Source organism: Rhinoderma darwinii, chromosome 3 (assembly GCF_050947455.1).
Source record: "Rhinoderma darwinii isolate aRhiDar2 chromosome 3, aRhiDar2.hap1, whole genome shotgun sequence".
Lineage (NCBI taxonomy): Eukaryota > Metazoa > Chordata > Amphibia > Anura > Rhinodermatidae > Rhinoderma > Rhinoderma darwinii.
In genome coordinates this window covers 320,821,915-320,838,126 of record NC_134689.1, presented here as the reverse complement: position 1 = coordinate 320,838,126, position 16,212 = coordinate 320,821,915, and the positions used below count along the sequence as shown (strand labels likewise).

The following is a 16,212-nucleotide window of genomic DNA, read 5'->3' as shown; positions in this document are numbered from 1 at the left end:
TTGGTTAGAATAGTTGGAGGAGGATAAAAAGTACATCGTTGTTATTATTAGAACTTACATTTCCGGAGATCATTTTGCGCACCATCCTAAAGATAAGGTATGCCCAGTATATATGAAGGAACTGAAGGATAAACATAACCATATTGAAGAAATAGTAGAGGAAGAAGCGTGGGCAGTAGTACAGGGGATACACCACAGTTGCATAGATTATCCTGCAAGAACAAACATGTCCGTTATTTCCGGTACAAGTAATGCTATATGACTATTCACTACTGAACATGAATATATGTATTAAAAAGGATGGAGAACACCTAAACAACTGGCCACTAAAAATGTGTCCCCATTCTGTTCGGACGAGACCTTCTACAAGTTTGTTATAATCTTCTCTACTATAACAATCCCATTGTCTGGCAAGGAAGAGAGTTATCCTTTTAAACTTCGGCTAGGGAACCAGTTCTTATAATGGAGAACACCAGGATACTATAGTGGAATACTGTTCTTTCCAAGCCTTGGCTCTACTTCACCTTTATAATGAGTCCATCAGATTTCCATTTTCTGTTTTTTGGGCTATTCTACCCATCATTAAAAAAACAAACACAGACAGAGATCTGACAAAATTAATCCATAATGCCAGTTGGACATAACCTACAACTAGTTATACTATTCCAGCTTGACCAAAGCTTTCCATCAATATATAATGGTCGTGGGGACATGTCCCTTCATCTTTATAAGGTTCACTTGTTATTACCAATAGATAAATCCGTTCACGCTTTATGTTTTGTTTGAAACCTGTAGGAGGGACCAAGGGAAAAACATTTCTAAACCTTTCCTTATGAACGTCTCCCTTGTGAATGTTTTCCCCGTTCCCCCTTATGGGAAGCGGAAGGCTACGTTCACACGTAGCGGATTTGCTGGGGATTTCCCATCGGGATAGAAAATCCTTCGTGGAATACAGAAGAAAAATGGATGAGATTTGAACAAATCTCCTCCACATGCTACTCTAATTTCCCATGCAGAAATTGACCTGCCGTGCAGACTTAAATGTGTAACTTGTCAATCTGTCATATGCACCCAGATTCCAGCTATCTTAGAAATCATCCAAAGTTTTATTCAGATCAGATCAAATACACCGGAGGATGAGAACTTACCAGAATGGGAAGACAATAAGTCGACTGATGACGAAAACAACTGCAAATACGGCAAAAAGAATGTTGCAAGTCTTGCTCCACTTAGCGTAGCTACACATTTTAGCAGCCTTCAAAAAGAAATAAAAGAAGAGATAATGTACTGTGCAATAGCGGGAATCAAACCAGGATATTAGAATACTCTAATATAAAGCGGTTGTCACCATTCACCGTACCTCTAACAAAACATCGGAGACATCGTGCACCAGCAGAGTCAGAGTTCCCACTCGGATATACTTGACTCCCCATGAAAAGTTCAACAGGAAAATGGTGGCCAAGTGGTGAACAACTTGTACATTGAAATCCTGCATCAAGAAAGAACAGTCAGGGAAATGTAAACCGAATATAAAAGGTTTCAAAAAGTTCAATTCTGTCAAAGTAGAAAGTTATTTATGACGATGCTTTGCTCTCCTATTATTAAACGTAAGTAGAGAAGTCCTTCAATTTCCTTGAGCTTTCGGAGAATTCGCGGGACATTGCTGGATTTACATTTTCAGTCTTTAGAAATGTTTTGATTTCCTGTATCATCACTCGGCAGTTTGGAAGGACACTAAAAACACATAATGCCGTCGTGTCGAGTATTCCTGCACTGACCCAAAAAAATTACCCGCTGAGAGGAAGATCGCAAAATGTCACGAAGTTCTACGATTTTCGCTTACCTTCCGTCTAACATCAGAGGCAACGCTAAATAGCAGAGACCAGTAGAACCCTAATTCCATCACATAGTACCAGTACTGCGATTCTAGAACTTCCTTAAATGAGAATATAGAAACGGGTTATACGGTTAGTGTATGTTCACACATGCAAGCTCTGCTACTTTTTTATGTTAAAAAATGCATCTGAAAAGACAAGTCAAGTCATCCTTTCATACAATGTACGTTTTTACTTCAATGGAGGGAAAACACAGAATATAAAAAGCAAGTAAAAACTCATATCACATTGCCCATAGGACCAAGTTTGCACAGTGCAGTTTTAGTCTGGTTTTTGACGAGTTAAGACAGAAATCAGCCATATAGCATTGCTATAACCCTCCCGGCAATGGTGATTGGTCCTTCTCAGCTAGATGCCAGGTACAGTATATAGCCGCCCCTAAACTTTGGTTTTGGGAGCTGCATAATTGGAGCTACTTGCACCCACTGAAAATACCTCCCATTCACACTTTCAGAAAACACCTCAGTGTATTTTATACATTCTGGAATTCACCCATTTCAAATACGTGGGGAAATACAAATTTTTGCATGTGGCTTCATAATGCGGATGCCTGGTGAAATTTCCCTTGGGCTTGTGATCACCGCCTTCTTCACGATTATAATTATGGATATCCTTTATTGATCTGTACAGGGCGATTCAAAAAAGGATGGTGCAAAAGTAAAGGCCTGTAGTTAAAGTAACATCAGTGGTTAATGGTCAGTGACTAAAAATCAAAAGCAAAACGGGCATAGTTGCCCATAGCATCCAATCACAGCACAGCTTTCATTTTCAAGTGATACATTTGAAATGTACTTCGTGTGACATAATATGGAGACATGGAAGCAAGAAAAAGCTTTTTGCGTGTTGGAATTTGCAAGACCGTACAGCGAAACCTTCAGAAAAAAAATGGGTAAATGTGCTTCCCACAGAAATTGCATTTCGTGTGGGTGAAGCAATTCGAAAGCACTGGGTGTTTGTCATGGGAAAAGTCCGGGCCGCCCAAAGACTTCGGAAGAGACTGAACAGGATTCGAACAGTGTATGAGCATAGTCCTCGATCAGGCTGACTGGTATGGAATTACAGGTGCCACAAACCACAATATGGCGTATCTTACGAAAACATCTGCGTTGTATGCCGTACAGATTACAGCTTCAGGAGCTGAAACCAAACAACAAACCGAAACGCTGTGACTTTTGCATTGACTTGCAGGGCCGATTGGAAAAGGACGAATTTGCGGACGGTCTCGCGTTCAGCGATAAGGCTACCTTTCACCTCAGTGGGAATGTCAATTGCCACAACTTAGAATGTGGGGCTCAGAAATACCATGTGCCCTTATCGAGCACGTGAGGGCGCAACGTCTACGGTGCCTTCTTTTTTGCCGAGGATACGGTCACTGGCCACTCCTACCTGGACATGTTAAAGGAATGGCTTATGCCACAGATCGAGGAAGATCTGCCAAACGTAGTCTATCAGCAGGATGGTGCACCTCCACGTTTCCATGTGAATGTTTGCCTACTGGAGCATTGGCTCAGCTGCACCTGAAACAACGTTTCAGCAATGTTGCGCTGGTCTCCACGATCGCCAGATCGAACACCCTGCGACTTCTTTCTGTGGGGCTACATCAAGGTCTCAGTGTATCTGACCCTCAGCCACAGGATCTGATAGACCTGAGACAATGCATCACTGAAACAGTCCATATCTTAGGATATACTGCACGCGTCTGGACAGAACTGGACCACCGCCTAGACAACTGCCGTGTCACCAATGCAAATCACTTTGAACATTTGTAGTGTATAGATAAAACTTGGATAGTGTCTTTTCATGTCAAATTTGTGTTATGTTGTCTCGGTTATGAATACTGAGGCTATCATTTTGCATCATCCTTTTTGAATCGCCCTGTATTATAGTTTCAACATACTGAATACAGCACAATCATAAAATTCTCATTTATCCTCCAAGGTTTATCACCATTAGGGAACCAATTGCATATCACTCAGGGCTTCTCAAACATGTTCTACTGGAAAACCGAATAAAAAATATTGCTCGATTTACCTCCTCGACACTTATTCTGGAGATTGGTGCGGATCCCAGAGCTGGGAAATGCCATAAATGTCTATTATAGGCAAACCCCATTAATTCTTATTATAACCGTTTCCAGCTATTAGAATAAACCTCTGTCCATTTTAAATAGCGATCTTACCTGTTTTGGGTATCCTACCCAAACTTCCCACACATCATGAAACCAAGGTTTCTGCAAAAGAAAAACCTTTCATTATATTCTCTTACGTAATGTAAGTGCTTTCTTTACTTTTTACTACCATAACGATACAATAATCTCTGCTATTTGCAGGGCAATAGCACTGAACTGGATATTACCTCCTCAATCATTTCTGACGGTCACTGTCTCTGCTGGACTTTGTAGTGCATCTGCGGATTTGAACTTTTAATCTTTGCCTAATGTCAAGCATTTGGTATCCAACGTAAGACAATTGCACAGTGAAAGAAGCAGTGAGATTAATGCATTATGAATAAGGCATAGTGCAATAGTATCCAACTGCATGCCACCTGTCTGCCAGTCCATTCTGGATGAGCACAATTATCTTTATTTCTACAATTATCTTTATTTCTACAATTATCTTTATTTCTACAATTATCTTTGCCACCTTTGATAAATCAGCCCTATTTTTAATAATGTATTTATGCCAGCCTTCTGGTGAAAATACATTGTTCGACTGAATGCCATATTCATAAAGCCACTGAATCACTTTTTTCAACACATATCGATGTGTTGGAAAAAGTGGGCACGGCTTCAGAATTGCCCAGTGTGCCAGGTGGTGTTTTTAGCCCACACTACATTCTTCAACAGTGTGTGTGACCCGTTGATGAATATAGCACGCTGTACTGGATGAAGGACTGGCGCACAAGTATTAATAAATCTCTCAGTTTTTGTATGCAGAATTTGATAAACAATATAAATACTAGTCTTGATGGACCTCCTCAGTACAAAAATGTTGCTTCAAAATGATATTAATACTGTAGAAATGTAATTGAACCATCATTTTGTTATTTTCTTTTAAGAATTGCAATAATTCAATTAAATACGTTTTCAAGTCGTATTCACACACGGTTTAGACCTGGCATTAATGGTAGAGTTGAGCGCCACCCTATTATCGCACCCAAATACAACAGTAAACATACGGGTTTCACATGCATTTCTTGCCTCGACTGTCGTAGCATTTTGTAGAAAACTGTACGTAGAAGCGCTTGTTTGCTACCGCGTGCATGCTTCTAAACGGCAAGATCGTAGATTTCCTGCAGCGCTCTCATATAGGAGACTAGATAAATGCAGCCTAAGGGCACGGCCAGAAGTGGCGGAGTTTTTCCGCTGCAAATGTTGGTGCAGATTTGGGGCAATGACGCAACGAATCTGCACCAACATTTGCATATTTGACAGGTAGTTCAGACGTTGCAGAAAACACAGCGGACTTGCCACAGATTTCAGTTTTTGCATTGCAAAGGCTGAAATCTGCAGTGAAATTCCGCTTCTTCTCCGCAACAGAGCATGCTGCGGATCGAAAATTCCGCACCGCAGCCTATGGTCCGCAGCAGAGTTTTCCACAATGTATGAACTAACTTGCCAAAAAATGTATAGAAACAACTGTAAAAAACGGCCGCTGGAGAATTCCACTGCGGACTGTCCACAGCGGAATTCCACAGCAATTCTGCCACCTGTGAACATGCCCTTAGGCAAAACTCTGTGCATGGGGCATGTACGGTGGCAGATGGAGTTCCTATGGGGCTGTATTATGGACTGGTAGGCACTCTGTGTGCCGTAGTATGGTGCCTATGTATGGCATTGTATTCTATCTTAGATGCATTACGTAACCTTCGTAAGATGGCATGTGATGGAATTTGGCGATTGTTTTCACATGGATTGCGCATGAATCCACACTGAAATCATCAAAAAGCGTACCATGTGTGAATGTGGCCTCCCAGGTAAACATTCAATGTACAATGGTTTAATTCAACATCAACGCATTGTTATGCTCACAGATCACAGCAGGAACTGTAACTTACATCATATAGGACAGCGATCCCCCCGATCAGAGCGCACAGGTAAAAGGTGAACCTCCAGCTGGAGAGGAAACAGACACGTATGGGTTAGTTTTGTACAAGTGTCTTATGCCGACTCCTTCCATGTCCGCATAAAGTACAGACAAGGCACCTGGCTACATACAATAAACCTGCTGCTTATTTCCCTGCCATTATCCGAACTATTGGAACTGAACAGCCAAAACGGACTGCAAGTTCTAGAAATGTCTGAAGGAGAACGGTTACTTGCCAACTTGTACAAGGAAACAAAGTACCACAAATAGACAGGACAAAGAAACCGTCTTGTGTAGTGGGCGGTGTGTAAGCCGGTGTATAAAGGTAGGTTGTGAAAGGCAGAATACATACAGAAAGAATGATTTAATAAATACAGTTAAATGCGGAACCTACAGTATAGTACAGTTACACAGAAACGTGCAAGGTTTTCCAGTGTAGTCAGGGTCACAAAAAAGTGAAGACATCAGTTATTGGCAGATAAAAGAGGAAACATGAAGTGCGGTCAGTCTGACATCTCTGCGGCTATGTGGATAGATCAGGGCTGGATACTGCTGGGGTTAGGCCTCATGTATTGGTATGCCTGGGGCTACAGTATGGGCACTGCTGAAGAGGTGTTTACTACATAGGCATTCTGTGACATTGCAAACAATCTTCATTGCCTTTGATAAAAGAAATATAATGACAATCAAAGGGACACGTTCAGTGGCGTAACTACCGCTATAGCAGCTGCTACTGGGCCCGCGCCGACCGGGCAATAACATTTAGGGGCCAGGCCGCACGGGCCCCCTCACACCCGATGCTAGTGACAGGCACATTCACTTGTATCTGCGTCCTCAGGAAGCAGATACAATTGATAACCATAAGGCGCTGGGAAGACTTCCTGCGAAGCCTGGCGTAATGACGTCACTGAATCACGCTGGCCTGCGCAAGCATTTAGCTCAGAGGATACAGCACCGCCTACAGGGGCACTCTATAGCACCGCCTACAGGGGCACTCTAGCACCGCCTACATCTGCATCATAGCGCCCGTTGCAGATACCATCGTATTGGACTGTAAAAATAGTACTGCATGCACCATTAGTTTTCCAGTCAAAATGATGGCCACCACGATGGAACCCGTTGTAAGTCAAAGAGGCCATTGGGCGCTGGTGGTATCCTTGTACGAGAGATCTGGCACTGCGTCCTGGTTTGTGTTATAAACTGTAACCAGGAGGCAGATGTGAACAGAGCCTTACCATACTGGCTACTACTCTAATTTCTGATTTAGCAATATACAGCTATTTTCCCATTTTGAGAGACAATTCTCTTTCATGTATACAATACACTACATATTCTAAACATTTTTCCAAAGATCCCCGAGAAGTAGAACAACATCCAACATAAACTGGTATAAAAAGGTTAGAAATGACCCTTTTTTTGCATTTGCAGGAGGTTGTATGGCAGCACACGTCACACAGTCCACCAAGGCAAACACATCCTCTAGGATCCGCCATGCAACAAATACACATTGGTGGGTAACACAATCCTGACATAACGCATTCTTCAACTGCATCTCGGAGTCCTCACTACATCTATATTCTGGTTCTCTCATTTAATATTTCACAAGGGAAACATTAGCAGATGGAACTTAACTCCTGTGAGCCCATTGTCCTTGCGATAAGATTATAGCGGCTCTTGGCAGCGGCAGAATCCACTCTCCCGGTGATAGGTAATTACAGCCCCCAGAGAACCGCTGCCTCTTATTACAATACATTAAAGACGAGGCTACTGTAATGGAAAGCTTCCCAGAGAAATAGAGCCCCTTCTATGGAGCGCAGAATGACGGGGTGCCCTATCTAGTAGACTACATATAGGAGCACATCAATTCTTTTATGGTGTGTGAGGACACGATTTGTGCACAGCAGCCTTTGTGAATGCTTCTAGAATGAACATCATGGATAGACATTATATGGACGCAGACCCATTATACATAGTGGGAGACATGAACATACATCAGCCCAGAACAATGAAGAGTTTGCAGAAAAAACAGGGTATAATAAACGTTAATGTGAAAGCCTTCTGAATGTAACTTTATCTTTTATATTCAATGTAAAACACATTAATATGACCCATATATATGTGTGTCGGATAATATTCATTGTTTTAGGTATATTCTAATTGCGGATATTGGGCAATGTATTCTACAACTGATGGGGTGGTTTCCAAAAGACAACCCTTTTATTGCCTAGTTCACATCACGTTTTAGCCCTATGTTTAGATTCCTCCTGACAGAAGACTAGAACGTGATGTGAACAGGGCATTCAATTTAAGTAGGCCTGAAAGTCATTGGGTCCAGCTTCAGGAACCTCAGCCAGCCATACATCTGCAGTATTACAAGCCGGCTATTTAAATAAATGGCTAACCATGTAATACATGGATGGGCCAGGTCAACCAGAGGGAGAGCTGCTCTTCGATAGCGGGACTCTTCTCGGACTAATAGGAGGTGGGAAAAGGGTCCCAATATCTAAATGCCCTAATTGGACATATGCTAAGGGATTGTCTTCATGAGACAAAATCTTCAAAGGCATTGTATGGAGAATATTTAAATGAGATCTAAAGAACCGCTACGCACACCACAACGTAATAGCACGTCGTGTTTGGAGTGGGCTCATCAGCTGAGCCCGCTCCGTATGCAGCGAGTGTCTGCTGTGCATTACAGCTGACACCAGGGACTAACTGCCAAGAACAGCGACCGCGCTGTTCCTGGTCGTTTAACCCCTTAGATGCTGTGATCAATCACAATCGCAGCATCTAAGACACTGAAAAAGGGGGCGCCCGTTCTCACAAGTTACCTCCCCCCTGCGACGAGATCGGGGGGGGGGGGGGTTGGGGTGCCAATGGTTGTCAGGCCAGCCCAGTGGCCTAATGATGGCCCCCAGGACTGCCTTACTTCATCTGCTGTTAAGCCATCTGGCAGGATTTAACAGGAGCCTGTAAAAATTACAATATACTGCAATACATTAGTTACATCGCTGGTTCAGTACACTGCAATAGTCTCGCTAGTTCAAGTCCCCATGGAGGAGTAACAAAAAAAAGTTTCAGTGTAAGAAATATTAAAATAAAAAGTTCAAAAGACCCCCCTTTTTCCATTTTTCCTCTAAACTAATGTAAAAACTAAAAAAAGAAAATTCAATTGGTATCGCCGCGTCTGTAAAATGTCAAACTATTACAAAATACGATTATTCAACCAGCACTATTACAATATACGATTATTCAACCCGAACACCGTAAAAAATTGAAACCGCCATAAGTCGCTGTTTTTTGGTTACTTCATATGCCACAACTAATTAAATAAAAAAGTGATCAAAATGTCTCATCTAGCCCAAAACGGTACCAATAGAAACTACAGCTCACCCCGCAAAAAATAAGCCTTTATACCACTCAATCGACGGAAAAATAAAAATAAAAAAAAGTTATGGCTCTCCGAATGCAGCAACAAAAACACACTTTATTTTTAACAATTTGTTTTTTCCTTGTAAAAGCAGTAACACATAAAAAAAAAACGATATAAATTTGGTATTGCCGTAATCGTATTGACCGGTAGAATAAAGTTAACATGCCATTTTTACCGTGCGGTGAAAGCTGTAAAAACGAAACCCCTCAAAAGATTGAGGAATCGTTTTTTTCCTATTCCACCCCAAATATAATTTTTTTTTACAGTTTCGCAATGCATTATATGGTACGATAAATTGTGCTGTGAAAAACTACAACACTTCCCGCAAAAAACAAGACCTGATATGGCTTGATCGACATAAAAATAAAAAATAAGTTATGGCTTTTGGAAGGTGGGGAGAAAAATAATGAAAACGAAAAACAAAAAAAAATGGTTGCGTCCTGAAGGGGTTAAAAGTAACTGTGCTTTGTATTTGCCATGGCTGTCGTAGCATTACTGACACTTGGCAGGGGGGTCAGCACCCTCATATACCAGTTCATGCCCATGTTTCCTTATTCTATCACTCCTCTTCCACTAGTCCATACATGCGTGTTTCATTAGATGCATTGCCGTATTTGTACTTCTTAACCATAACCAAATTCTTTCCCATGGTTTGTTGGTAACCACAGACCACCACACTTGGTTAGTGGTGAGCGAGAACTTTGTGTTTTTCACATAGTCCAATAGTGACTCACGAGTGTGAATATTAGGCAACCAAACATCCCTGATCCATATGCAAACCAGCTCGGCCATTCAGACTGCAGGAAATAATGCGCCTAATTCCAGAATGCTGCAACGGTCTGCTCTATTTGTCATCTTTTATACTTCTTCTATATTTATGGTCAGTATGCGGTGCCCCACGTTAACCCCATACTGTAGTCACCTGCCGGTATGTAGCCCCTCAGATGTTGGCAATGAAGAGTTTATTTTCTATGCTGAAGGTTATTTGCACTAACAAAATCTGACTTGTGGTAAGCGGTGCTGATTCGGAGGCTGGGCACAAGTACCCTGTGCCAGTAGGGTGTGGTCACGGAGAGTGCACATATTCAGTGTCTGAGATGAATTGCTCAGGCGAGCGGATAGCGGACAGGGATGTCATCTCATCACGTGAAAAGGATTGCATAAGCACAAAGGTTCATCGTCACCGCACTCTGATATTTACAGTGACAGAATCCTTTCCAAAACAATCAACTTAAGTGCAAGCAAAATAAGGAACAGATAATACAATGACTGACTTCTCTCCGGGTGCTCGCAGCAAGTACACTTTTGGATCAGTTCACAGATTGAATACATGTTATATAAGGGTGAATCCCTACCATGTTTAAGGTTTTAGTTCGGCACATATGCAAAGTAAATCTCCAGAAATAGGTGCGAATGTAAAGCACTACAATATGCCACTGTATGCCATACAGTGTCATTCAGCATCCATCGAGATGACTAATATACCTTCTGAGAGTGAAAGAATATAAAAATGTAAAAACTATGTGGAAGGGATGTGAAATAAGGTTGAGCACATTATTGGTATGTATTGGGCTGTTACTCGATTGGGAGATGGATATTGTGGAATTCTTTTTTAGATATATTGGGATAGTTGAGCAAATATGTACGAAATAAGTTCTTAAAGAGACTCTGTCACCACATTATAAGTGGCCTATCTCCTACATAATGTGATCGGCGCTGTAATGTAGGAGACCGCAGTGCTTTTATTTAGAAAAACGATCTATTTTCACCAAGTTATGACCTATTTTATATTTATGCTAATGACTTTCTTAATGCCCAACTGGGCGTGTTTTTACTTTTGACCAAGTGGGCGTTGTGGAGCGAAGTGTATGACGCTGACCAATCAGTGACCAATCGGCGTCCTACACTTCGCTCCATTCATGTAACCAGCACATAGTGATCTTGCTAGATCATGATGTGCAGTCACAAATTCACACACTAACGTTACTGAAGCTTTTTGACAGTAAATAGACATCGCGCTCAACCAGGACGGGATGTCTATTCACAATCCCGACACTTTGGTAACGTTTGTGTGTGACTTACAGTACAGCAAGCGTAATCTCGCTGTAAATGACAGCACAACGGGTTCTCGATGTGCTGTGCTGTAAGTCCCACACAAACGTTAGCGAAGTGTCGGGATTGTGAATAGACATCGCGTCCTGGCTGGAGGTGATGTCTATTCACTGTAAGGACACTTCAGTAACGTTAATGTGTGTGTATGTGACTGCACATAGTGATCCTGCGTTGTTCACTATGTGCTGGTTACATGAATGGAGAGAAGTGTAGGACGCCGATTGGTCACTGGTCAGCGTCATACACTTCTCTCCACAACGCCCACTTGGTCAAAAGTAAAAACATGCCCAGTTGGGCATTAATAAAGTAATTAGCATAAATCTAAAATCGCTCATAACTTGGTGAAAATAGATCGTTTTTCTAAATAAAAAACACTGCTGTTATCTACATTATAGCGCCGATCACATTATGTAGGAGATAGGGCACTTATAATGTGGTGACAGAGCCTCTTTAAGGCGGGACAACGATATTGATGGAAGTATAGTAAATTATGTCTTCGGATGTAATTTATTGCATTTATTAACTAGCTATCGTGAATAATGAATTGATCGCAACAGTGTGGACAGTGAATACTAAGTGTAAGTCGGTTCACAGATAGTGGGTGTGAACAGGACTATTATTGTGTGCAGTAGTTTGCCATTACTGCTTTTATGCTTATTAATTCGCCATGTTTTATAAGGTTTAGCAAAGTGCCATTGCAAAGAATAAATTGTTTGCAATAGTGTGGATTGCGGATATGAATTTGTTTTCACAGAATCATATGAATCTATAATCTGTCTGCAGTAGAGCAAGTGTGAACAATGTCTTATTGCAGTGCACTTTTTCTGCTGTATACGTTTCTTTTCAGATGTTACAATATAATCGGTTATTAATGAAGAGTGGTGTAATATTTTGTATTGCATTATTAATGTAAAACCTTCTGATGGTTTTAGTATAGGTGTACTATGTGTATAGATGCAGATGTGTCGGACGATGTGTATTTAAAGAGAGAGCAGCGCACGCTTTAGCCATGCCCCAGAAGACGCTGGACAAGATGAAACCCAGGGTCGGGCAGGAGAGGCGTGTAACGTGGAGATTTTCTATATTTATGAGTGCTTTTTATTCTGTCACTTTGTGAGTATATGAAATAACGTACCAAAATAATTTATCCAACGCTGCGTCTGCGCTATGTTTGTCTGCTTTTATCCTTTGCAGACTTGCTGGGAGTCCATGCAGTAGAAACATCAAGTGTGTTCCGAAACTTCTTCTACCACATCTAACCTCCTTGATATTGGGGATGGTGAGGAACGGTTCCTGGAAACCGTGTGTTGAAATTTTTATCTGGACCCATTGCATCTAATCTTATTATATATGTATTTCTGAGTGGATTGCTGGACTTGATTCACTGCACTTGGGCACTCCACTGAATACAGATTAGTGCGAACCATATGTCAGTACATTATAATCAGTATCCACCACTCTTTTTGCGGTGGACCGCTGTATAGGAAAGCACTGCAGGCTGCTATTTTGACATTCCTCGGGTAACCATACCAAACAAATAGAATCTTTGCTGGCAAAAAAAAAGCAAGTGCTAGTAGGAGCCTTGATCCCTGTGGCAGCAGCTCCTTGATGTCCATACTAAAAATGTTGGAAAACCTCTCTCCAGCCTTGTAAAACGTTAGAACCAGCCTCTTTTTACAAAATCACTCAACTTTTTATATAGGTTATATTCATGTATAACCTGTACAATAATGTACATATGCCATACCTCCTAACTGTCCCGGATTCAGCAGGACAGTCCTGGATTTCGGGTGGTGTCCCGGTGTTAACTGTATCTGCATCCAGCCGATGCTCTGGCTAGGGATTCCACTCCTAGAGAGAGCCCCACTGGCACTATCTACATGGGCACTGTAGCACTATGTGGGAACTGTGATAGTATGTGGCCACTAGAACCATCCATATGGGCACGATCTACAGGGGCATTTCGGGACTATGGGCATTATACTGTGTGGGAGGCACTAAGGGGTAATATACTGTGTGGGGCAGCTATAGTGGCATTATACTGTGTGGGGGTTCTATGGGGGAATTATACGGTAAGGAGGCACTATGGAAGCATGATACTGTGAGTGTGGGGATAGGGCAGGTTAGAGGCATGGCTTAAAAAGAGACTGTCACCAGATTATAAGTGCCCTATCTCCTACATAATGTGATCGGCGATGTAATGTAGAGAACAGCAGTGGTTTTTATTTTGAAAAACAATCATTTTTTAGCAAGTTATGAGCTAGTTTAGATTTATGCTAATTCGTTTCTTAATGACCAACTGGGCGTGTTTTTACTTTTGACCAACTGGGTGTTGTACAGAGGAGTGTATGACGCTGACCAATCAGTGACATACACTTCTCATTGTTCCCGCCCAGCTTCTTTCACTGCACAATCACACTAACAATGGGCTGGAACAATGAGAAGTGTATGACACGGATTGGTCACTGATTGGTCAGCGTCATACACTTCTCTTCACAACGCCCAGTTGGTAAAAAGTAAAAACACGCCCAGTTGGTAATTAAGAAACGAATTAGCATTCAAAATAAAAACCACTGCTGTTATCTACATTACATCGCCGATCAGATTATGTAGGGGACAGGGCACTTATAATCTGGTGACAGAGCCTCTTTAAGATGGTAAAAAAATGATGTGCCGCATCAGTTGTCCCTCTTTGCGATACTTGAAAGTTGGGAGGTATGATATATGCTGTTATACCTACAGACTACATTAATAACCCTAGGCCAGGCTTAGCAACACAAACAACTAGCGAGGCTCCTGCAGTCTAGGTATGAAAATCACGGTCTTCAGTGACAATGGAGTTGTCAGAATTCCCACACTCCCAAACCCCGAGGACCTTTTCTCACCAGGATTCCTGGAACTTCTTCATTACAGCTGGCCGGTCCTGATTCCTCCTCCTTCTGAACCATCTCTCGATCTGTACTGTTGTACGATTGCATTTCTTAACCAGGCCGTAGAGGTCTGTCTGCATGAGCAAAGATTGCAAATCATTACATTTGCCAATAAACTGTATTCCAATAATAACACTATGCTGCCAAATTACAACTAGAGACATTAAAAGTACTTATTATAATATGTTACAACATCGTGCAACCTATACTGTCTGTACTGTACAGGACGCTGAAGAAGCCCCCCTGTCCTCATAAAAGTCAGTCACTTTGCAATGTAAGGACTTGCTTAGTTGGGTTCTGTTCACATCTGCATTAACTTTTCCGTTATTCTGTTCCACCAGAAGGAACAGAATAGCAAGTGCCAGATCGGACGCATGTCTGAAACAAACAGCGCCCAACAGAACCCATCGACTTTAATGGATTCTGTCGGGTGTCCATTTTGACACAGAAAAAAAGTGCTGCATGCTGCGCTTCTGTCAGATAAACAGTCGACTACACTATTGCTGACTGATCCAAGAGAGACAAACGGAAACCAGGGGCACCGGCTCCGTCACCATAGAAATCAGTGGTGGTGGTGACGGAAACCTCAGGTTAGTGTCTGTTCAGGGTCCCGTTCTGATGGAAACCTCCGACGGAACGTCAGAACGGGACCCCAATGCAGATGCCTTACCAGTATTTCATATAGAGTTAGGCTATGTTCACACAGAGTTTTTTGACGAGTTGACGCGGAAACCGCGCCACAAAGCTCGTCAAAAACGGCCTGAAAATGCCTCCCATTGATTTCAATGGGAGGCAGGGGCGGTTTTCTCCCACGAGTGGTAAAACCGCATCGCGGGACAAAGAAGGGACATGCCCTATCTTCGGGCGTTTACGCATCTGACCTCCCATTGACTTCAATGGGAGGCAGAGAAAGCGTATTTCGCGGCGTTTCATGCCCGCAGCGCTCAATGGTCGCGGGCGAAAAATGCAGCGAAAAAAGTTGCGAAAATCGGCGTGCAGGGAGAGGAAAGTCTGCCACAAACTTCCAAACGGAATTTTGAGGCAGAAATCCCGCCTGCAAAAAACTCTGTGTGAAAATAGCCTTAGGAAAATTCCTCCTGCAAAATCTGCTCCTGGCGTTTTTTGCACAGTGGTTTAACAAAAACGTGTCAAAACACTCGTCGTGGCTTTTTTTTCTGTCTTCCACTGATTGAAATGGGGTTTTGGAAGCGGAAACCGCCTCAAGATAGGCCGTGTCGCTTCTTTTTACCGCGAGGCGGGTTTTCCCGCATGCGGTAAAAAACCGCCTCCGCCTCCCGTTGAAATCAATGGGAGGCATTTTTTGGCCGAGTTTTGCGGAGCGGTTTCAGGGTGAACAGGGCCTTATATAGTCTCAAGTTACAATATTTTCAAGTTACCAAGGTCGTCCTGGAACAAAATATTGTAACTTGAGGATGCACTGTATATATCTTATCTGGATGAACTGCTTTATAACCCGTAGTACATTGTTATGTGTGGTTATACAGAGCTGCTGAACAGTTCATATAGATCTGAACTACCATCGTGTGGTTCTATCAATGACCTCATTGGGTTTTAAAAAATAAATAAAAATAAGCCGCTTTGGTAAATATTTTCACTCAGACAGTGCAGTGTAATTTGTCAAAATCCGCAGCAAGTTCACTACGAAATACGCAACATACAAAGGGTTAAATGCGCAGTGAATCTGCAATGCCATGTGTTAAATTTGCTACCTTTCCACAGAACAGAGCATGCTGCGT

General features: G+C 42.2%; 1 protein-coding gene across 2 annotated transcripts in view; it reads right to left on the bottom strand.

Annotated features, from left to right (window-relative positions):
* The window catches only part of CERS3 (ceramide synthase 3), a 91,645-nt gene that overhangs the window by 4,032 nt on the left and 71,401 nt on the right, over positions 1-16,212 (bottom strand). For both annotated transcript variants that reach the window (XM_075858253.1, XM_075858252.1), the window contains exons 4-10: positions 14,411-14,529; positions 5,952-6,009; positions 4,075-4,125; positions 1,844-1,936; positions 1,361-1,489; positions 1,149-1,255; positions 59-212 (exon numbers count right to left, since the gene is read on the bottom strand). In XM_075858253.1, coding sequence (XP_075714368.1) covers positions 59-212; positions 1,149-1,255; positions 1,361-1,489; positions 1,844-1,936; positions 4,075-4,125; positions 5,952-6,009; positions 14,411-14,529 — 711 coding nt within the window. The remainder of the gene's footprint in view (positions 1-58; positions 213-1,148; positions 1,256-1,360; positions 1,490-1,843; positions 1,937-4,074; positions 4,126-5,951; positions 6,010-14,410; positions 14,530-16,212) is intronic.